The 24,141-nt window shown below is 45.0% G+C and overlaps 2 protein-coding genes across 3 annotated transcripts; one reads left to right on the forward strand and one right to left on the reverse strand.

The window, feature by feature from the left end:
• Window positions 1–1,789: 1,789 nt before the first annotated feature.
• On the forward strand, window positions 1,790–10,760 carry TRAPPC6B (trafficking protein particle complex subunit 6B). Of its 2 annotated transcripts, none has more exons than XM_029078946.2 (6): window positions 1,790–1,903; window positions 4,753–4,820; window positions 5,390–5,507; window positions 6,909–6,992; window positions 7,832–7,925; window positions 9,203–10,760. In XM_029078946.2, exons 1-6 carry the CDS (start codon window positions 1,823–1,825, stop codon window positions 9,223–9,225), a joined length of 468 nt encoding a protein of 155 aa, XP_028934779.1. In that variant the 5' UTR covers window positions 1,790–1,822; the 3' UTR covers window positions 9,226–10,760. The 2 variants fall into 2 exon arrangements, with proteins under 2 accessions (XP_028934779.1, XP_028934778.1); XM_029078945.2 differs by having other exon boundaries at window positions 9,253–10,760.
• A 785-nt stretch (window positions 10,761–11,545) lies between these two features.
• On the reverse strand, window positions 11,546–23,899 carry GEMIN2 (gem nuclear organelle associated protein 2). The gene is made up of 10 exons (XM_003428382.4): window positions 23,746–23,899; window positions 21,705–21,789; window positions 20,466–20,555; window positions 19,811–19,870; window positions 18,062–18,175; window positions 17,562–17,606; window positions 13,922–13,990; window positions 12,964–13,074; window positions 12,625–12,683; window positions 11,546–11,920 (listed from the first exon to the last, which is right to left on the reverse strand). Exons 1-10 carry the CDS (start codon window positions 23,868–23,870, stop codon window positions 11,881–11,883), a joined length of 798 nt encoding a protein of 265 aa, XP_003428430.1. The 5' UTR covers window positions 23,871–23,899; the 3' UTR covers window positions 11,546–11,880.
• Between the last annotated feature and the right edge of the window lie 242 nt (window positions 23,900–24,141).

Below are 24,141 nucleotides of genomic sequence, written 5' to 3' on the forward strand. Positions count from 1 at the left end.
CCGGGGGAGATACAGGGGCATCAGGTGGTCCCACGTGGGGCTCCCAGGCTTCATTCCCATTTTGCAGATGAGGTCACTGAGGCCCAGAGAAGTGAAGTGACTCGCCCACAGTCAGACAGCTGACGAGTGGCAGAGGCGGGATTCGAACCCGTGACCAGAAGCCCGGGCTTGGGAGGCAGAGGTCGTGGGTTCTAATCCTGCTCTGCCACTTCTCAGTGGAGAGAGCCCGGGCTTGGGAGTCAGAGGTCATGGGTTCGAATCCTCGCTCCCCCGCTTGTCGGCTGTGTGACTGTGGGCAAGTCACTTCACTTCTCTGGGCCTCGGTGACCTCATCTGTTAAAGGGGGATGAAGACTGGGAGCCTCACGCGGGACAACCTGATCACCTCGGTATCCTCCCCAGCGCCTAGAACAGTGCTCTGCACATAGTAAGTGCTTAACAAATGCCACGATTAATGAGAAGCAGCGTGGCTCAGTGAAAAGAGCACGGGCTTGGGAGCCAGAGGTCACGGGTTCGAATCCCTATCTGCCACCTGTCAGCTGTGTGACTGTGGGCAAGTCACTTCACTTCTCTGGGCCTCGGTGACCTCATCTGTCAAATGGGGATGAAGACTGGGAGCCTCCCGTGGGACCACCTGATGACCCCGTATCTCCCCCAGCGCTTAGAACAGTGCTCTGCACATAGTAAGTGCTTAACAAATACCAACATTAGTAGTAGTAAGCGCTTAACAAATGCCATAATGAATTAAATAGGACAGCGCTCCTCACATCGTAGGCGCTCAATAAATACGTGGCTCAGTGGAAAGAGCCCGGGCTTGGGAGTCAGAGGTCATGGGTTCGAATTCCGCATCTGCCACTAGTCAGCTGTGTGACTGTGGGCAAGTCACTTCACTTCTCTGGACCTCAGTGACCTCATCTGTCAAATGGGGATGAAGACTGGGAGCCCCACGTGGGACCACCTGATGACCCTGTATCTCCCCCAGCGCTTAGAACAGTGCTCTGCACATAGGAAGCGCTTAACAAATACCAACGTTATAATTATTATTATTACATAATCTCTAAAATGGGGATGAAGACTGGGAGCCTCCGGTGGGACCACCTGATGACCCTGTATCTCCCCCAGCGCTTAGAACAGTGCTCTGCACATAGGAAGCACTTAACAAATACCACCATTGTTATTATCATAATAATAATGTTGGTATTTGTTAAGCGCTTACTAAACAGTGCTCTGCACATAGGAAGCATTTAACAAATACCACCATTGTTATTATAATAATAATAATAATGTTGGTATTTGTTAAGCGCTTACTAAACAGTGCTCTGTACATAGGAAGCGTTTAACAAATACCACCACTGTTATAATAATAATAATTTAGCATTTAACAAATACCAACATTATTATTATTATTATTATAACAGTGGTGGTATTTGTTAAGCGCTTCCTATGTGCAGAGCACTGTTTAGTAAGCACTTAACAAATACCAACATTATCGATTAGACCGTAAGCCCGTCAAACGGCAGGGACTGTCTCTGTTGCCGACCTGTTCATTCCAAGCGCTTAGTCCAGTGCCCTGCACATAGTCAGCGCTCAATAAATACTATTGAATGAATGAATTACGAAATACGAATGAATGAGTGAGTGAGTGAATGAATGAAGGGGTTGGCGCAGGCGCAGACCCGGCAGGGCGACCGGGCCGGTAGGGGGCGCAGGACCGGAAGTTGCCGCTGTTCCCCCCTCCTCCCCCCTCCCCCCTTCTTTTCGTCTCCTCCCCCTTCCCTCCCCTCCCCCTCCCCCTCCCCCTCCCCGGCCGCGGCCGGCGGGAAATGGCGGACGAGGCGCTGTTCCTGCTGCTGCACAACGAGCTGGTGTCCGGGCTCTACAAGTCCGCGGAGCAGGGCGAGGTGGTGAGTGAGCGCGCGCGCGCGCCGGCCCCCCCCCCCTTTCCCCCGGGAGCCCCCCGAGCCCCGGCGGGGGGAGGGCCGCACCGCGCAGCCGCCGCCGTCGCCTAGGAAACCGCCCTGCCCCCCCCCCCCGGCTCTTCCTGCCTCCCCGTCACCCTCCCCCCGACATTCGCGCCTTGCCACCGGCGGGCCCAGCCCGGGCTCGGGAGGCCCACGCCCTGGGTTCGAATCCCCCCCCTCGGCCACTTGTCAGCGGGGTGACTGGGGGAAGCAGCGTGGCTCAGTGGAGAAAGAGCCCGGGCTTGGGAGTCAGAGGTCATGGGTTCGAATCCCCCCTCTGCCCCTTGTCAGCTGGGTGACTGTGGGCCAGTCACTTCTCTGGGCCTCAGTTCCCTCATCTGGAAAATGGGGATGAAGACTGGGAGCCCCACCTGGGGCAACCTGATTCCCCTGTGTCTACCCCAGCGCTTAGAACAGTGCTCGGCACATAGTAAGCGCTCAACAAATACCAACATTATTATTGTTATTATTAAGTCACTTGACTCCTCTGGGCCTCAGTGACCTCATCTGTCAAACGGGGGTGAATAATAATAATAATAATGTTGGTATTTGTTAAGCCCTCACTATGTGCAGAGCACTGTTCTAAGCGCTGGGATATACAAGGGAATCAGGTTGTCCCACATGGGGCTCACAATCTTCATCCCCATTTTCCAGATGAGATCACTGAGGCACAGAGAAGTGAAGTGACTCGTCCACAGCCACACAGCTGACCAGTGGCAGAGGCGGAATTCGAACCCATGACCTCTGACTCCCACACCCGGGTTCTTCCCACTGAGCCACGCTGCTTCTCCTTGGGAGCCTCACGGGGGACATCCTGATGACCCTTCATCTACCCCAGTGCTTGGCACATAGTAAGCGCTTAACAAATGCCATCGTTAGGGAAGCAGCGTGGGTTCGAATCCCCCCTGCCACTTGTCAGCTGTGTGACTGTGGGCAAGTCACTTCACTTCTCTGGGCCTCAGTGACCTCATCTGTAAAATGGGGGTGAAGACTGGGAGCCCCACAGGGGTCATCCTCATGACCCTCCATCTACCCCCAGCGCTTGGAACAGTGCTTGGCACAAAGCGCTTAAATGCCATCGTTATTATTACTACCCTGCGCACAATAAACACTCAGTAAATACCATTGAATGAATATAAGCAACCCAGGTTGGACCCAGTCCTCTATAAGCCGATAGTGGGGTGGAAGTCTTGGAGCTGAACGGCCCGGGGTGTTCAGTTGATGGGTGGCCGTGGAGAAACACTCTTCTGCAAAGTGTAGCAAACGATTTGAATGCGTTACATTGCTTGCCTGACAAGACTTGATGATGGCATGTGGAACACGGATGTCTGAAACTGGTCCTTGAACACGGTCCATGTCCCACGTGGGGCTTGATCTCCATTTTACAGGTGAGGTAAGGGAAACACAGATAAGTGACTTGCCCAAGGTCACACAACAAAGAAGTGGCGGGCCGGGATTAGAACCCAGGTCCTGACTCCCAAGCCTGTGCTCTGTCCGCTAAGCCAAGCTACTTTCCTTTCCTGACCATGGCAGAGACAGAGAAAGAGGGAGTATTGATTGACTGTGGACCCAGCGCTTAGTACAATTAAGCATGTAGTAAGTGCTTCAAAATACCGTAACTATTATTATTAAGATAAGGCTCTTCATGTCCCCTTTTGAACCTGTTCACAAATACCATAATTATTATTATTAAGATAAGGCTCTTCATGTCCCCTTTGAGCCTGTTCACAAATACCGTAATTATTATTGTTAAGATAAGACTCTTCATGTCCCCTTTGAGCCTGTGTCTTTTCTCTCCCTCTCATGGGGTGACTGATGACATTTTAGGAAGGTCAGAATAGAGCTGAAGATGATGAAGAGAGGAGAAGTCAGCAGAGCCAAGGATTTAGAGCAGTTCCTCCTTCGGGAAGAGAGACTGGAAAGATTAGAACTCTTCAGTCTAGAAAGTCAAAGTACAAGAAGGGACAGAAGAAAAGTCAGCGTGGACCACATGAACGGGATAGATTTTTTACCCAATTCCACAGTACGGAGAGAAGTTTAAAGCTCATAGGTTCAAATCAAAAGAAAACATTTTTCTTTTGGGAAGAATATGGAATTGATTACCGGAGGGACTTTGTGCAGGGAGGGATACGTTCATGGCAAGAAGTCCATAGTAGAGTAATAGAGGGAAATGTAGGGATGTCACGGAAAGCGTGAGGAATATGAGCAGGGTCAAGAATGAAGGTAAATAATCGCACGGACTGTACTCCAATGGTTGGTTATTGGAAGGACAAGTTCGATTACGTATCTTGCCCTTACAGGATATTTTCCTATGGGCAGGGAACGTGTCCGCCAACTCTGTTGTATTGTGCTCACCCAAGTATAGAGCTCTGCACGTCGTAAGCGCTTAAAAAATACCACCCATTCCTTACTCATTAGGAATGACTGTTTAGTAGGGCAATCATCCCACAGTTTCTTCTTAGGTTTACAAAGGACACAAGTTTCTCCAAGCATGGTTGGAGACATGCTCCTGGACTGAATGGGTCTATGGTCTGAATTCCCTGTGGTCTTAAATGTGATATAATAATGGACCTGAAAAGCTCTCACTTCAGTTGAAAGATCAGTAACTTCCCTAAGGAAATTATTTTAATGGAAAAGGAAAATCTTCTAAACGACAAGATTTATTATAAATAAAACTCTTGGGTAGTATGTGGTAAAACAATTTTAAAAAGGAACTTTTGGTTAAGATTCTGGCTGACAGGCTATTGGAATTGTACTAAAAAGGTATTAAATCTTCCCTCTGTATTTCGTAGGAAAATGGACGATGCATTACTAAGCTAGAAAACATGGGGTTTCGAGTGGGACAAGGACTTATAGAAAGGTGAGAAAGCGATTTAATTTTTCCCTTGAAAATTTTTAACACAGCTTTTCATTCTGGAACCAACACAGCCAAGGAGATAGCAGTATTCAGGCAGCTTCTTCAATTTTCGAAACACTGGGTCAGGTTTATTTTTGGCAGTGGCATATGATACCGCTGGCCCAATGAGACAAAATCTCTATATACATGCAGAGAAATAAAGACTCTATGATGCTGAGTTTGTGTCAACAGAATTCACAGTTTTAAACATACTAAAGTAAAATATACCTCGATCTGAATGGAAAATTATGCTCAGTAGTAATCAGAACATAGTTTGGAAATCCACTGGGTTGTAACTGTTTTGCCTTGTTTGTAAAATTTTGTTTATAAATGTTCAATGCAAATTTGTAATGCAATTTTATAAAATCTGTATCCACTGTTAAGAGAATATACACATCTTTCTGTTTTGTACTTTCCCAAACATTGCAGCCAGTGGGCAGCGTAATAAGTGTCATTACTCCTACTCCTACTTTGTACTTGTTAGATACCATTATTTGGGGAAAAAAAGTAATTTCATTTTGGTTATTTCTTAGGTTTACAAAGGACACTGCCAGGTTTAAGGATGAGTTAGATATCATGAAGTTCATTTGTAAAGATTTTTGGACTACAGTATTCAAAAAACAAATTGATAATCTGAGGACAAATCACCAGGTACTTAGCCCTACACTCCCAAATCCATTTTGTATGAAACATTGACATTCTCTTTTCAGGATTTACTGTAATTCCATTTATGTGTTTTTTGTTCATTTTCTTTCCTCATAAGTACCAAGTACATAAGGGAAAATTTGAGTTACTGTATTTTTCTGTTTTTCTTTCCAGTATTGAACAGTGTATTGAAAGGTTCATTTAAAAATGATTGTTACAAAGGTATGTGTTATATTCCGGAATGTCAGAAGGGAAGTAAATTTTACAGATGTTAAGATGCATCCTAAGTACTTTTCATGATAAAATGTAAATTCTGAGGTGAAGAAGCTTGGTAAACTTGCATTGCAAAACATAATGCAGCTGTGTATTCAGTAGTAATAAAAGGGTTTTCAAATACCTCTTTTTATTTCAGTTTTTCTTAGAATAATCATATTACAAATTGTAAGCCCCATGACGGTAGAAAGACAGAGAGAGAGAGAGAGAGAGAGAGAGAGAGAGTAGTGCCCTGGCCAGCTGCTCTAAGCTGTGTTTTTTTGGTCGGGGGAGTGATGGTTCACATCCAGTTTCGAGAGTTGAAAGAGCAAGACTGCAATCCCATTTATAACAAATTTGAGCGGTCCTTTACTTCCTATTCCCCCTTTCCACAGCAGAATTGGTTGGGATTTGTGAAAATAATTGCCTTTAGGGAAGGCTTGCAGCTTTCACTCTGTACCTGTTCATGGCCTCCCCCTTCCATTTCTCAGTCAAGCAATCGATCGAATTTATTGAGCGCTGACTGTAATAAGTGCTTGGAAGAGCACAGCGGAATTAGCAGACACATTCCCTGCCCACAAGTTTACTCAGAGTGGACGAAGAAAAAAGTACTAAACGTTCCACTTGATTGTGACCCCCACCCTTTAATATTGACGTAAAAAGAGGGAGTGAAACGTAATGGTTTATTTTTAATGTCAGATTTGCATGCATCCTTTTTGATATTTGAAAGCCCTTTTAATACTACTGAATGCACAGCAGCATTATGTACTTTGCAACCCAACTTTACCAAGCTTCTTCAGCTTTGACTTTGCAGTGACCAAAATAATTGAGGTTTGCATTCTGTCAAAATACTAATTGCAGGAAGGGTCTTTGGTAAGGCAGACACTTATCTGATGGAATGTGATGGGGATCAGTGACTTTTTTCCCTTCCCCCATGTAAAATATGTAATAATGATTTTCTTTTATTGAAAATGTTCCTTGCATTTTTCAATCCTAAGTAACAATTTTATAAAAGGAACCACCCGACAGCCCTTTCTGTTGCATTATTGTAAGAAGTATGTAATTGCTGAAGAGTAGTTTTAGAGAGCAAAATAATTTTTTTTACGGACACATGCACTGACTCCACATGTCTTTGATTTTGTGTTTTGGGAACAGGGGATCTATGTACTTCAGGACAACAAATTTCGTCTCTTGACTCAGATGTCTGCAGGAAAACAGTATTTAGAACATGCACCAAAGGTACGTAAATAGCAACTTAATGGAAACGTTTAATTCTGATCACGGTAGTTATGATTATATAATCGGAAATAGTCAAAGATGATCGGCAGTTCTACTTAGGAGTTGAGTTGTCTGTAGGACAAAAAAACAATTCCTGTTCTTCATAGAGAAATTTGTATCTGGGCTCTTAGGCGTGAATCCGACTATAAATCACCAAGTGAACAACTCCTAATCACAACCGCTCCTAATTCTGCACATTAGATGTCTCTAGTGTAGGATTTCTGAAACGATTGCCTCTTTTGAAAATCAATAAAAGTGTTTTCTGAAACAGATTTAATAAGCCTTAATAAAAGCTGCAGGTGTTTTCTGAACCTGTAAAAACCTTCGCAAAGCCAAGGTCTTGATGGTGCACATATTCAGCCCAGTAAGCAAGAGTGTAAAGAAGCTTCTCAGTTGCTCTCTGCTTAATAGCTTCTCAGTTACTCTCTGCTTAATAATAATTTACCAGAAATGTCAACATTTAACTTTGTGAACTCACTGAAATTTTCAAATATGTAATTTCTGAAGGGTAAAAGAAGGACCATAACTCCACCCCTAACCAAATTCCTTGCCACAGGCTTTGGGGGAAAAAAAAACGGGGGCCAGTTGCGAGAGCGAGTGTGAAAGGTCTAAAACTTTCAGGGGTATAAAGTAGAACAGTTTGGATGCCGTAAAGTGGCAAACTAGCCTAACAAGAGGCCCAACTCTTTCACCGCTCCGTAGTATGGTATAGTCTTGTCTGAGTTCTGACCCTTGTTGTAGGATAAATTGCATTCTTTCGTAACCTTTCGTAATCTTCCTCAAATTATATTTTTATTCAGTATTTAGCCTTCACGTGTGGCTTAATCAGAGGTGGTTTATCTAATTTGGGGATAAAGAGCATCGTGACAGCTGAAGTGTCAGCCATGCCTGCATGTAAGTAAATTACTTTTTTTAATACATTATTTGCTATGGCTCTCAGGAACACCCAATCCAGCGTTCACAATGTACCACATCATATACAATAGCATAGAGTCGATCAAGAACACTTTCAGAGATGTCTCTCTGTGGCAGGGTCTTAGCCCATTAATGCAACACCCGAAGTGACTCAGTAGTTGGTGGTGAATTAATGAGGCTTAATGATAATGCAGTTTTGTCTTTGGTTCAATCCATTCTTCTCCCTGATGGTAGCAGGCATTCCGTTCTCTGCTTACAAAATTGCAAGACTGAATAATAGCTAAAATATTTGTCCAGGACTTCAAAGCCCCTACTAAGCATCCACTGTTACTTATGGGGTGGAGGCAGAGAGTGCATGAGTAATTGAAATGCAGTGACAATCTCAAAAGTGTTAATCCACTGCTTCCCTTTCTTTAGCCAATTGTAATGAATAAAGGTGGTGTTAATAAGCATTAACTGGGTGCTAACCAGTGTGCTGAGGTTGATAGATGTCCTATGAGACACAATCTCTGATCAACCCTGGGGTCCCAGTCTAAAAGCGAGAGAGAGCAGGTCTTTTGTCCCTTTTTACAGGTGTGGAAGCTTGAGGCACAGAGAGGGTAAGGGATTTGTTTGCAAACACGCAATAGTTTTGGGGGCCATAGTTTGGGGGGCCGAGCTGGGTCTCAAACCTGGGTCCTCGGCAGCCAGTACCTTGGTCTTTCACAAACATATGTTAGTTTCCAAATCTTTGAGACCCTCTTGATAAGTAGCGAAATTGGTCCCATTTATTTCAGCTCCTTTATTACCTTTCCTATTTTTGCCCATTCTTTTGCTAGAGGTTCTAAGGCCAGGAGGCCAAAGAACAATCAGTCTCCCCATAGTTGGCTGTATTGAATGTTAAAGGCAATTAAAACAACTAGGGCATACCAAATCTGTCTCCTATGAAAAACGTTGCCTGAATAAGAAGAGCCGAAATCTGATTTTCAGTTTGTCGTTTTAAAAAATGTTGTTAAGCTCTATGTGCCAGGCACTGTACTGAGCACTGGGGTAGATACTAGATAATTAGACCGGGCACAGTCCATGTCCCACGTGGGGATCACAGTCTTAATCCCCATTTTACAGGTTGATTAACTGAGGCCCAGAGAAGTTAAGTGACTTGTCCAAGGTCACACAGCAGGCATCTGAGAGAGCTGGGATTAGAACTCAGGTCCTCTGTCTCCCAGTCCTGTGCTCTTTCTTCTCAGGCACACTGCTTCTCTGTTTGTTTTTTTCAGGTAAGCCCCGCAGAATACGATAGTAATGTTATTGGTTTTACTTAATGTAGGTAAATTCCAGGTGATGATTCAGAAGATGTAAAGCACACTGACATGCAAGACTTCTACAATGTAAAAGATAAATTATTCGTGTATAAAGTGCTTAGGGTAGCAGCAGTATTTGCTTTAACTGTATTATTGTCTGTTTATATTAATGCACGTTTAAATTTGAGTGAATGATTTTCAAATGGCACTATTCTTATAAATATAGCCACGGACCGAGGAGAAAAGGAAAAAGGGAAACCGTAGAAAGACACTACATCCTACGTGGGAGGTAGGACTCCTCTATTAGGGAATGTCAAGCGAGCAGTCATAAATTAATGGGACCCACCTCCAAATCTCAAACATACCTTTACCTCATTTATATGCCTTTTAAATGGTTTCAACTTCAGCCCGACTGAATTAAAGGGGAAAACGCACACACAATTCAAGCTTTTAGCTGCATTTGTACTAATCGAAGAACTGATTGAGTCCTTTATCCACCCCCAGGCGGATAAAGACAAGCTTAAAGTGCTCCCCAGGACCGGCTTCTGCTTGGGCTGTAGGTTTTGTGTGATGCAGGCAAGGCACTGTACTCTGTCCCCCACGTTCTCTTCCCCCCACCTGCCTTCCACACACTGATTTAAGTGGCTGGTGGTGGGCCCAGATTCTTAGAGAATGAATCCCTGTAAATACCTGAAGTTAAGCACCCCCATGTGAATAACCCTCTCGCTTCTGATGTGGGTTCCTTGCAGTGTTTCCTTTGACTAAAAGACTGCTGCTGTAGTAACTTCTCCCAAACTAGGTGACTTCCTATAGCCCTCTGTTGTTGTTAACCTGATTTTTTTGACTGGTATGTTCCTCCCTTCCTCCCTGCCCTCCCAATCCCTTAACATAGCAGGGGGGAGAACAACATTTTTACCGTATGAGTTGCCCCAGTGTAACATTTGTTTTTGATAAGGAGTTGAAGTATGAGTTATTGTATGCTTTTTAGAAGGCAAGTTAAATATGAATTCACATTGTAAACTATGCTGGAATTATGTTTCTATTAAAGAATTTAGTTTTTGTTATTTCATGTCTGAAAAATGTTCTCTCCTACAGTTAATCTGGGGCCTAGTGAATCTTACTTTCATTTTTATGTAGTTCTAATTTGGGATGCAATAAGATTGTACTGGTGTTTGTGAAACGGAAGGCCAATTCCCATTTTGTATTTGTTTCACCAACACATTAGAAGTGAAAGTGTATGGCCAGAAGGTATATAATCCACATTTTTCTGTGAAGACTGTCTAAAAGGAATAGAAAACTCAAGCCTTCATAGGATTAAAAAGTTGCAAATGTGTTAGAGTGGAGTAAATGGAAATATCATTACTCTGTCACTATTGGAGAAGTGAGCAATTTAACATATAAAGGATCTAACCACTGCAGGAGACTAACACAGACCTCCAACTTCTCAAATCTGTAGTGCATTTTGTTCTGTATCAAACGTTCTAAGAAATGGACGGTGCCCTTGTCAATAAAGTAACCATACGAACTGAAATTAGTAGTGCAGTCACAGTGGGCTGAAATTATTTTACGTTGGACATTATTTGGACTATATCAATCCAGCAAACGTTCTAGGAAGCAATGACTACATTTAGAACCACTGTACTGTTTTATAGTGAGAAAGCACAGAATGGAATTGTTGACAGCCAGCTACATTAGTAGGTGGTTCAGGGCCTTTCTCCTTCATTGTCATGTTACGCCTTATCTCCTGTTAAGTCCTTAGGGGCCAACAACACTTTTCCATTCATTCTATTTATTGGGCACTTACTATGTGCAGAGCGCTGTTTTAAAACCGTGGGAGAATACAATGCAATAATAGACACGCCCTGCCCCTACCTCCCCTGGAGATGAACACTTCTAAGCCAGGGGGAGGGGCAGGAGCTCTCCCCACTTTAGCAGGGGGATAAGGGATAAAACTGAGTCTCAGCTTCCTGGTGACTCCCAGGACTCCAGACTGGCCTTTAAGGATTTTGCTAGGTTCTTTGAGTTCAGTTCTGAGGTCTTCAGGGGGTCAGAAGTCCATTTTTTCTGGCACAACAGCGGAGGACCCTCCAAGCCCACAAACTCCATTGACACATCTATCACTAACCCCAGGGAGCTAGGCTCTTGATGATTTTAAATTCCACTTGGCTAAAGACAATTGTATTACTTCCAATAGCTACATTTTAGTTTTGTTTGTCCTTAAGTACCCAGTTAAAACATTTATTAGGATTCAGATAAGGTTCGGTACTACAGTAAGGTTCTGAAGTAGAACGATTCTCATAAAAATCACACAAGAAGCCATTTAACTAAAGTAAAATTTTATTCAACAATGTTTTACAGAATGATAAATACATTTGCTGCCAGAAGTCACTTTCATTTATGTAAAAACGGGACAGTTTTGAATTTTTTTCCACCTATAGCCTACATTACTGCCAACCACTTGCGAGTCCTTGCAGCAGCCCCTTAGCTGGCTTATTGTTCACAAACACTACAACCATTTTCTCATCAATTCCAAATTGAGTCACTGAGAGGTGACCCAGAGTTGTTTCTGTGGATTTGAAGCTTTGATGTTGAGTTGCCTCTCCCCAAATAGGCAGGAGGCTGCTTTATCACACTCTTTTGCTGCCACCACCACATCAGGATGGTTCGTCAGCCAGATCACGTTGATCAAAATACCTATCGGGGGATAGGTTTAAAAGAGATCACACGGTCAGAACATTTTTAAATGTTACGGCATTCTCACTATGAGCAGTTTTCAATCAGAAGGATCACACCCGAGGACAGGTGCCTTAGAAAGGAACTTTAGAGGACCAATTAGCCAATACTGATTTGGATGCCGAAACTTTGAGCACACTGTTCCCTGTCTGACACACAGGGACAGCTCATCCTCTTCCTTTTCGTACCTCCTGCCCAGTAAGGAGGTGCTGCTCAGAGCCTTCTGTCCATGTTTCCAGGCTCTGAATCGTTCTTTACTCTCTCTTTTCACTGCCTAAATCTCCGCCAGATCATGTAACCCAGACTTCACTTACCAATGTATAAAACTGCTAAGGAGGGATAGAAATAAGTCCATAAGGTCCTGTCCCTTTAACACAGCCTTCGTTAGGATACAAATTTACCCACTGTAGAAATGTTTTAGGGTTTTTTGGCCCACTGACCCAGAAACAACCAAGATATTTAAATAGGGTCCGAAATGTGGACTTTTCTCCAATACAGTGTAAAATGTCATTAACCAGTATCAAGATTCCCCCCTCTTAGAATAGTGCGGTATTCTAAGCAATTCCTATTTCCCAGCCCACTTGCTGCCTTAATGTTCTTAAATTTTAAAACAGCAGATAATCCAAATGTCATTTATTAAAGTCACTTTTATTCTATATCCTTACCTGCTAACTAAGCAAATTAATAAATTCAGAGCAGGTACTCTTTCATCTTCTTTGCTTTCCTGGAAAATAAAAAAAATGAAAAGTATAAAACTGTAGTCCTTCCCTTGCTAGTAGAGTCCTATTACCAGAAAAAAAATCTTAATATTTATAGAGGGTGCCGAAAAAAATATTTTTGTCACACTGACTTTCATTTTTCTCTGTGCTAGAAATCTCAACAGTTTGAGCAAAATCTTACAGTTCCGCACTTTTCACTGAGCTATTTCCTCACCCAAATTTCCTCACCCAAATTTCCTCACAAATAAGATATTTTGCTAGTTGAAATTTCAAGTTGCAACTCACCACTAAGAGTCTCACTTCTGAGCAGCGTCTTGCTAGTTGCCGAATCAGGGAATGAGATTCAGGCAACAGAGGTTTTTCAAGACAAGCTAACAGAGCATAAAACCACCTTCCCTGGAGAGAATGAAAGAATTTCAGTCCAGTTATCATCTAGAGAGAGTGCGCCTGTGAATTTCCAAATAAACTATCTCACGCAGTAGTAGCAGTAATAATATTAAGTGCTTACTATGTGCAGAGCACTGGGAAAGAGCGTTCAGGTGGGAATCTGACATGGAGCCTGCCCCCTCAAAGGGTACAGAGCTTTTTCCCCGTAAAATGGATTCCAAGGTCCCCAAATGATAAGGCTTGCTTTCCTCATTTGCACATTGCAAAGTCCACCCCTATCTACTCCCAATTACAATATATATTTTGCATTGGAGATGAAATTGAATCGGTTTTATTTCAGTCTCTCCAAATGAAAACACACTATTCCACTCAGTTACTCCGAACTGAAACATCTAGGGGTGCACTATTTGATTATGCTAAAGCTTCGGAGTTTCAACCAACTTTGGATGAACTCTCCTTTTCCAGTTTCAGTTAAAATGTCCATAAAAAGTAGAAAGGGTTAATCATATAAGTGTAAAATGTAAAAACACCTCCCAGCCACAACACCTCATGTTAAGGTCTAGCAAAGTAAATTTACTCCAAGCTTTGGGGATAAATGGTCCATTTCCAAATTCTTCAAATGCTTAATTTTGGGTCCCTAAAATTGTTTTACAGAAAAGGGGAAAAGAGTGACACACCACTTCTAACTAATAATTTTGCTATTTTCCAAAAATATAGATGCATCACTTACCTGCATACTTGAAATAAACACATATCTTCACTAAGTTTGCTGTGGTTCCATGCTATTATTCCCAGTTAAAACTTTAAAATATTAGCTAAACTTTGGTTTGCAGGATGAAAATAGATAGAAAATTACCAATTCTGGAGTAAAATCTCTTTCTCCAAACCAGTTAATCAGGTACTCCAAGACATTCGTTATTGTTGCCTTTTTACAATGAGAGAGAACATTAATATGGGTAAAAGGTAGGATCTGATTGACACTGGAAATGAAGCACAATGATTTCACGCACAAGTCATTTCTAGAAATCCAAGCTGAAAGTTTTCTTCATGAATTCAAGAATCTATAATTCCATTTTAAATGGGGTGTGTGTGGTCTATTATCTTTATTCATTCATTCATTCATTCATTCAATAGTATTTATTGAGCGCTTACTATGTGCAGAGCACTGTACTAAGCGCTTGGGATGAACAAGTCGGCAACAGATAGAGACAGTCCCTGCCGTTTGACGGGCTTACAGTCTAATCGGGGGAGACGGACAGACGAGAACAATGGCACTGAACAGCGTCAAGGGGAAGAACATCTCGTAAAAACAATGGCAAATAAATAGAATCAAGGCGATGTACAATTCATTAACAAAATAAATAGGGTAACGAAAATATATACAGTTGAGCGGACGAGTACAGTGCTGTGGGGATGGGAAGGGAGAGGTGGAGGAGCAGAGGGAAAAGGGGAAAATGAGGCTTTAGCTGCGGAGAGGTAAAGGGGGGATGACAGAGGGAGTAGAGGGGGAAGAGGAGCTCAGTCTGGGAACGCCTCTAGGAGGAGGTGATTTTTAAGTAAGGTTTTGAAGAGGGAAAGAGAATCAGTTTGGCGGAGGTGAGGAGGGAGGGCGTTCCGGGACCGCGGGAGGACGTGACCCGGGGGTCGACGGCGGGATAGGCGAGACCGAGGGACGGCGAGGAGGTGGGCGGCGGAGGAGCGGAGCGTGCGGGGTGGGCGGTAGAAAGAGAGAAGGGAGGAGAGGTAGGAAGGGGCAAGGTGATGGAGAGCCTCGAAGCCTAGAGTGAGGAGTTTTTGTTTGGAGCGGAGGTCGATGGGCAACCACTGGAGTTGTTTAAGAAGGGGAGTGACATGCCCAGATCGTTTCTGCGGGAAGATGAGCCGGGCAGCGGAGTGAAGAATAGACCGGAGCGGGGCGAGAGAGGAGGAAGGGAGGTCAGAGAGAAGGCTGACACAGTAGTCTAGCCGGGATATAACGAGAGCCCGTAACAGTAAGGTAGCCGTTTGGGTGGAGAGGAAAGGGCGGATCTTGGCGATATTGTAGAGGTGAAACCGGCAGGTCTTGGTAACGGATAGGATGTGTGGGGTGAACGAGAGGGACGAGTCAAGGATGACACCGAGATTGCGGGCCTGCGGGACGGGAAGGATGGTCGTGCCATCCACGGTGACGGAGAAGTCTGGGAGCGGACCGGGCTTGGGAGGGAAGATGAGGAGCTCAGTCTCGCTCATGTTGAGTTTTAGGTGGCGGGCCGACATCCAGGTGGAGACGTCCCGGAGGCGGGAGGAGATGCGAGCCCGAAGGGAGGGGGAGAGGACAGGGGCGGAGATGTAGATCTGCGTGTCATCTGCGTAGAGATGGTAGTCAAGGCCATGAGAGCGGATGAGTTCACCGAGGGAGTGAGTGTAAATGGAGAACAGAAGAGGGCCAAGAACTGACCCTTGAGGAACTCCAACAGTTAAAGGATGGGAGGGGGAGGAGGCTCCGGCGTAGGAGACCGAGAATGATCGGCCAGAGAGGTAAGAGGAGGAACCAGGAGAGGACAGAGTCCGTGAAGCCAAGGTGAGATAAGGTATGGAGGGGATGGTCGACAGTGTCAAAGGCAGCAGAGAGGTCAAGGAGGATCAGAATGGAGTAGGAGCCATTGGATTTGGCAAGAAGGAGGTCACGGGTGACCTTAGAGAGAGCAGTTTCGGTAGAGTGGAGGGGACGGAAGCCAGATCGGAGGGGGTCTAGGAGAGAATGGGAGTTAAGGAATTCTAGGCATCGATTGTAGACGACTCGTTCTAAGATTTTGGAAAGGAAGGGTAGTAGGGAGATAGGACGATAACTGGAGGGGGAAGTGGGGTCAAGAGCGGGTTTTTTTAGGATGGGGGAGACGTGGGCATGTTTGAAGGCAGAGGGGAAGGAGCCCTTGGAGACTGAGTGGTTAAAAATAGAAGTTAAGGAAGGGAGGAGGGCAGGGGCGATGGTTTTAAGAAGGTGAGAGGGAATGGGGTCCGAGGCGCAGGTGGAGGGGGTGGCACTTGCGAGGAGGGAGGAGATCTCCTCTGAGGATACTGCAGGGAAGGATGGGAAAGTAGGGGAGGGGGTTGTTGGGGGGGAGGGGAGAGGCGGAGGGGTGACTTTGGGGAGCTCAGACCTGATCGTGTTGATTTCCGTGAGGAAATAGGTGGCCAGATCATTAGGGGTGAGAGATGGGGGAGGGGGAGGAACAGGGGGCCTAAGGAGAGAGTTAAAGGTCCGGAACAATCGGCGGGGGTGACGGGCATGGGTGTCGATGAGGGAGGAGAAGAAGCTTTGCCTGGAGGAGGAGAGGGCAGAGTTAAGGCAGGAAAGGATAAATTTGAAGTGTGTGAGGTCGGCTCGGTGCTTGGACTTTCGCCAGCAGCGCTCAGCAGCTTGAGCATAGGAGCGTAGGAGGCGGACGGAGGAGGTGATCCGGGGCTGTGGGTTAGTGGAGCGAGAGCGGCGGAGGGAAAGGGGGGCGAGAGAGTCGAGATGAGTAGAGAGGGTGGAGTTGAGAGAGGAGACCTGATTGTCGAGAGTGGGAAGAGAGGACAGGGCGGCAAGGTGAGGCGAGATGCTATTGGAAAGACGGATGGGATCGAGAGAGCGGAGGTCTCTGTGGGGCAGTAGCGAAGATTTGCAGGGGGAGGGAGTGTGAGAGATGAGGCAGGTGAGAAGGTTATGGTCAGACAGAGGGATTTCAGAGTTGGTGAGTGAGGAGATAGTGCAGCGGTAGGAGATGACGAGATCGAGGGTGTGACCGAGTCGGTGAGTGGGCGCGGTATGGTGGAGGAGGAGGTCGGCAGAGTCGAGGAGGGATAGCAGGCGGGCGGCAGAGGAGTCGTCGGGTACATCCGTATGGATGTTGCCTTTAGCCTAGGTAACTTTGCAATTAGAAATAACAGTACTTACTGAGAACCCTCTGGGGGAAATGGCACTGTATTAAGCACTCGGAAAATTACAGAGAAATGATGCGTTCTCTAGCCTTAAGGAGCTGACCTGCTAATGGATATTGGGAATCTAACTGCTGCTCTTAATATTTATTATTAGCACATTTTCATCCATAAATCAATTTTTTAGGATAATTGATTGCACACAGTCTTCCATTCTCCACTGTGGTGGATTAATTCACCAAAGAACCCAGAGTTGGCAAATCCAGTTTGTAAAACCTCTGGGTTTATGAAATAAAGAAGAAGGGTAGGTGCTCTTTAGCTTCCATCTCACTGAGTTGTATTCAATGTACAGAACAAAAAGCAAGCATTCTAAAGCTTTTATCATATTCACATTACACAGAAAATCATACTTAAAACTGTATCCTGTGATTGCCCAAACTGTCTATGGAATATTAAGAATGGATACTCAAAACTAGGATTGGAAAAATCAAGGTTGGCATGGCAAACCTATCTGACATATACACTACAAACAGCTAAAAGGAGTTTGCTTATATTAAGAACATTTCATCTTTTATATATTAGAAATGGGTTTTTACCTGATTCATCCTACTGACAATACTAAGCAGGGGAGGAAAACCAATCTGGAAGAAAAACAGAAAAATCAATCATCGGTATTTATCGAGCACTTACTATGTGCAAAACACTGTACTAGCGCCTGGGAGAATGCAGTATAACAGTAATAAACATGTTTTCTGCCCACAAGGAGTTAAAAGTCTACAGGGTAAATATACCTGAAGAGAAGCCTATTTACATCTGGGGGCTCACACATACACGGACAAATCCAACTCTGACTTCTCTTCCTTCCCCCTTTCAGACTAGCTGGGCACAATTTTCGACTTTAGAATTCAGAGATTTTCAGCAATTGTTTTTTATTTTGGGCTTGCATCTTTAGATCTGTTTATCTGACTATATGACAGCTGGCCTAGATGACACCAGTGGCCCATAACATCTGGCCCGGTGCATTTCTGTTTCATTTTAGGTGCTAATAGAGAAAACCACAGATTCTTGGGTTTTGCACCTTGACCATATGACCTACCTGCACATAATCAATTCCTGGATTTTCTCCTGTAGGTGCTGCAACAGCCACCTCACCATATAACCTTTCTCCCAAGCAAAATTTTTTCCAGCCTTCTTCATCCTCTGATTTTGGCTGAAGGAATCAAAATGAAGTTAAATTTTAGTAGTGGTGACAAGAGTAATGACATTTATCAAGCGCTTATTGAATGACAAGCACCCTACTAAGCATCTGGGAAGTACAGCAGAAGAACAAAACACACTCGCTGTTTACAAGCTTCTCCTCTCGTGGGGGGAGAGGGACCCAGACAGTCAGAAGAAGTGCAATCAGAATAGATAAAATTAAATCTTGAATACACAAGTGCAAAAGCTGGGCATAGGTAATATTTGAGTGCAAGAGAGGCTTGTTGGACTGGGTGGGATTTTAGAAGGGCTTTGAAAAAGAAGCAGCGTGAGCTGGTGGATTGAGCACAGGCCTGGGAGTAAGAAGGACCTGGTTCTGATCCCAGCTCCGCAGCTTCTTCGCTGCGTGACCTTGGGCGAGTCACTTAACTTCTCTGTTCCTCAATTACCTCATCTTTAAAATGGGGATTAAGACTGTGAGCCCTATGTGGGACAGGGACTATGTCCAAGCTGATTTGTATCTGTTCCAGTGCATAGTACAGTGCCTGGCACATAGTAAGCACTTAATGAATACCATTTTAAAAAAAGAGGAAGGATGAATTTTGGTGGATTCTCGGGGGTGAGGAGAAGGAGGGCATTCCAGACCCTGGGGATAACATAAGCAAGGCGTTAGGAGGGGCGTAACTAGGAGTTGTAAGGGAGACATGGGTGTGAAGAGCATTAGTGGAATGCCTTGAAACGAATGGTATGGAATCTGCAGAAACACACAAATCGACATTCTCAATGCCCAAGTATGGCCTACCACTTAAATAAGTCAGAACCCGAAGAATGTATTTCGGTGAAACTTAAATTTAAGTGAAAGCACCAGCACCTCAGAAGGCACACCAACCGGCCAACTTCTCCTTGCCAAAATATCCACTGACCTGGACACAGTGCGTGTTAGGAAAAATATAAAAGCGAGGAAGAAAAGCTTTCCCCTCAGTTGATTAGGAACTGGAAATCTTGATGACTCTTCTGAATATGTTCCAAGACACTGGGGAAAATCACAAGGGTAACCTTTTACAATCCTATTACTAAGCTGAAAACTTGGGCTGTAGTTTTCAAGCACTGTCTAAATGCCGATGGGTCACATCTCCAAAGGATGCTTCATAGTGAAAGGAATCCAAAAATACGAATACATGCCATAGGATTACCTCCTGAATAATTGAGGCCAAAATTAATCAAAGGTACATAAAGGACATGAATGCAGCTCATTTCTACAATTACACGCACCGGCATTAGCATATGAAAAAGGTATGCATGTGGATCCAATTTTCTCACAATGCAGAGGCCGCATTCTGATAAAGGAAAACATGCGTGGTTGAAGTCTTGGGGTTCCCTGTCAAGTGGATGTGCCAAAGCCATTTCATCCCCTACTGTGGCTTCCTGAATCCAAACAGGCCTGTTACTGGATGAGTGTTGCCTAATTTCCTAACAGTCTGCTAGCCAAAACACGGCAAAAACACCTTCTGGCATAAATGGGTGCGTGCACATTTTTCTTATGATTTTATTCAGTATTTTGGCCAGGCTGGTGGTACAACTGAATTGCTGGAAAGAAGTGGATGTTGAACAATAAAAAAAAGCAATAAAACCAAGGAGAGCTACACACCATCATGACATTGCTATCCAAATGCTGCGACTTCCAGTGGTTTCTGTGTTTGTTCACTCTCTGGAGAAAAAAACAAAACCCCATAAAAACATTTATTAAGCACTTCTGACAGGTAAACCACTGTCCTGAGCACTAATGATTCACATCTGGTCCCTGGCCCATAGGACTTTCCAATCTAAAGGAGGATCCGGGACAGGGAGGAAAAACAAAAAACACATAGCAGGTTATCAATGTGATCCAGGGTAGAGGTTAAATTTATTGAGCAGGGTAGTCTGTGCCCGAACAGTCACAAATACCCAGTATTCCAAGTTTTGTTCAGGTAGGGATTTTGCTTAGCCTCTAAGGGATAGGGAGACGGCAGAAGGTACTCTGGTCATTAGGCCCCCTTGATAATGAGATAATATAATCATTTTATTCCAGCTGGAGACCTTTTTGGGGAAGAGAACACAATCTCTAGTACGATTAGTTAAGAAACAAGTATAACATTCAAACTGGATTTCAAAGGATGGGTTGGATAGCATATTTCAAATTACTGTATACATAAGGACTTATAAATGTATCAATAATTATCCCATTGGACTGTCAATCCCTACTTTTCTGCCTAGTTTTGATCAATATCATTACCTGGAGAGTACTTTTGATCAACGATCATTACCTGGCGAGTACTTGAAAACTGTGACACTTGTTGCTGTTGCCATTTGAGTGTGGGAGAATATCCCTCGGGGGCTGGCTGGCATCCTGAGAGCTAGGAAGCATAGTTAGATGGATGAATAGTATTGCACCCATTATCCTATAACGTTGAATATTCCAGCGTGAAATAGTTCCCCAGATAGTGGCAAAACGACTGTTAAACATAACTTAGATAAGTGATGCGCACCTTTGTCTCAAACAGTTCTCATTAAATTCCCCCTCTCTAGACTGAACGCTCACTGTGGGCAGCAAACATATCTACCAAGTCTGTTATATTATTACTCTCCCAAGTCAGTAAGCGCTTAATAAATCCGGGTTGATTGATTTCCCCCCCAATTTGCTCTTCCCTCTCTTTACCCCCACCTCATTATCTGCTCTTATTTGCATGATCACCTGTGCCCCAGCATTACATTCCTGTTATTCCCTTTTCTCCTTCTCGGCTTCAACTTTACTCTTTATCTTCCTAGACCAGAGCAGAAACAAACAAAAGACACCCCTCCCCTCCAAAATACCCCAGCAAATATTTAGATTTAATTATTAGGTGTTAGTCTTAACATCTGTCTCCACTGTATCGTTTATTTATATAAACATCTCTCTCCCTGCCTAGACTGTAAGCTCGGTGTTGGCAGGGAACGCATTTACCAACTCTGTTGTACTGCACTCTCCCAAGAGCCTGGTACAGTGCTCTGCACAGAGTAAGCGCTCAATAAATACCATTGATAATAATGATGTTGAGGATGATAGATTGTAAGCAAAGCCAGACTGATAACATGACGACAACCCCTTCAACTCTTCTACCACAAGTCTTAAGCTTGCTGGAGGGAGAAGTACAAGTTTTAGTGATAACGAATACATAGTTCCCCAAAATCAAACGACACCACATTTAATAACACTTATACTACTAATAATAAGTGTGGTATTTGTTAAACACTTACTACATTCCAGGCACTGTACTAAGCGTTGGGGTGGATACAAGCAAATTGGGTTGGAAGCAGTCCCTGTCCCATGGTGCTCACAGTCTTAATCCCCATTTTGCAGATGAGGAAACGGGCCCAGAGACGTTACGTGACTTGCCCCAGGTCACACAGCAGACGAATGGCGGATCCGGAATTAGAACTCATGACCTGACTCCCAGGCCCGGGCTCTACTATTTCCATCTCTTAATGAAAACAAACTCAATCGGAAAAGGAAAACGTAAACTTACTGAGACACTGACAGTTTGATTCCTCTTCAGCTTCTTCGGGTCTATCTGGGCCACAAGAACTTCGGGACAACGGGCTGCTTCAATCCTGCAAATGAATAAAAGCAGCAGCATGGTGTAGTGGACGGCGCACGGGCTTGGGAGTCAGAGAGTCGTGGGTTCTAATCCCGGCTCCATCACTTGTCTGCTGAGAGACCTTGGGCAAGTCGCTTCATTTCCTCTATGCCTCAATTCATTCATTCATTCAATTGTATTTATTGAGAGCTTACTGTATGCAGAGCAATGTACTAAGCGCTTGGAAAGTGCAATTCGACAACAATTATCTCAGTTACCTCATCTGTGACAGTTATTTCACCTGTGAAAAATGGAGATTAAGAGTGTGAGCTCAATGTGGGAGAGGGCCTGGGTCCAATCTGGTTGACCTGTATTATAATAATAATAATGATGGTATTTGTTAAGCGCTTACTCTGTGCCAAGCACTGGGGTAGATACAAGGTCATCAGGTTGTCCCACGTGGGGCTCACAGTCTTCATCCCCATTTTACAGATGAGGGAACTGAGGCACAGAGAAGTTAAGTGACTTTCTCACTATAGCTATAGATGTATAGCTATATACAGCTATATAGCTATCTGTATACCTTGTATCTATCCCAAGGCTTACAACCGTCCTTGGCCTATAGTAAGGGCTTATCGAGTGCCATAATTTTATTATTATTATTATAATAAAAGCCCCCTGAGGCGCTTCGGCACTTGGTGAGATGACATCCTGGAAGAAACGATCACACAGACGAGTCTGATGAGAAGCCACGTCGCTCAGTGGCAAGAGGTCAGGCTTGGGAGTCAGAGGTCATGGATTCTAATCCCAGCTCCGCCGCTTGTCAGCTGTGTGACTTTGGGCAAGTCACTTCACTTCTCTGTGCCTCAGTGACTTCATCTGTAAAATGGGGATTAAGACTGTGAGCCCCCCCCGAGGGACAACCTGATCACCTTGTATCCCCCCAGGGTTTGGAACAGTGCTTTGCGCGTAGCAACGTGGCTCAGTGGAGAGAGCCCGGGCTTGGGAGTCAGAGGTCATGGGTTTGCATCCCGACTCTGCCACTTGTCAACTGTGTGACTGTGGGCGAGTCACTTAACTGCTTTGTGCCTCAGTTACCTCATCTGTAAAATGGGGATTAACTGTGAGCCTCACATGGGACAACCTGATTACCCTCTATCTACCCCAGGGCTTAGAACAGTGCTCTGCACATAGTAAGCACTTAACAAATACCAACATCAATTAACAAATACCACGATTATTATTAAAATGGGGATTATGAGCATGAGCCCCACGTGGGACAACCTGATCACCTGGTACCCCCCCAGCGTTTGGAACAGTGCTTTGCACACACAGTAAGCGCTTAACAAATCCCACCATTATTATTATTAAAATGGGGATTAAGAGCGTGAGCCCCCTGAGGGACAACCTGATCACCTGGTACCCCCCCCAGAATTTGGAACAGTGCTTTGCACAGAGTAAGCGCTTAACAAATACGGACATTATTATTATTAAAATGGGGATTATGAGCCCCCCGTGGGACAACCTGATCCCCTGGTACCCCCCCAGCGTTTGGAACAGTGCTTTGCACACAGTAAGCACTTAACAAATCCCACCATTATTATTATTAAAATGTGGGTAGAGTGTGAGACCCCCGTGGGACAACCTGATCACCTGGCACCCCCCCAGCGTTTGGAACAGTGCTTTGCATTATTCTGTACCCTATTTATTTTGTGCATGAGATGTCCATCCCTTTGATTCTATTTATTGCTACTGTTTTAATGAGATGTCCATCCCCCCGATTCTATTTATTGCTCTTATTTTTGTCTGTCTCCCCCGATTAGACTGTGAGCCCGTCGATGGGCAGGGATCGTCTCTAGATGTTCATTCCAAGCGCTTAGTCCAGCGCTCTGCACCTAGTAAGCGCTCAGTAAATACTATTGAATGAATGAGCCGCCCCCCAAAGGGGGAAGGGAGGACCGGATGAATGAAGCTCAGCCGAGCCACTCACTGGACCCGTTTCAGATACTCCTGCGGCGTCCTGGGGGGCACGGTGGGGTCGAAGTCTTCGGGGAGGTCGCAGGGAGCGACCGGTAGAAAGCGGGGCATCAGCTCCTCCACCGCCGCCGACTGCATGGCGCCTCCAACATCCACCCGGCGGCTCGCACTGCGCCTGCGCGGGGAGGGGGGGGGGCGGAGAGCGGAGCCTCGGCGCCTGCGCGGAAGGGGGAGGCGGGGCCTCGACGTCTGCCTGGAGGGAGGAGGAGCCTCGGCGCCTGCGCGGGGAGGGGGGAGCGGAGCCTCGGCGCCTGCGCGGAAGGGGGAGGCGGGGCCTCGACGTCTGCCAGGAGGGAGGAGGAACCTCGGCGCCTGCGCGGGGAGGGGGAGCGCCTCTGCGTGTGAGGGG

Source organism: Ornithorhynchus anatinus, chromosome 14, assembly GCF_004115215.2.
Source record: "Ornithorhynchus anatinus isolate Pmale09 chromosome 14, mOrnAna1.pri.v4, whole genome shotgun sequence".
Taxonomy (NCBI): Eukaryota; Metazoa; Chordata; class Mammalia; order Monotremata; family Ornithorhynchidae; genus Ornithorhynchus; species Ornithorhynchus anatinus.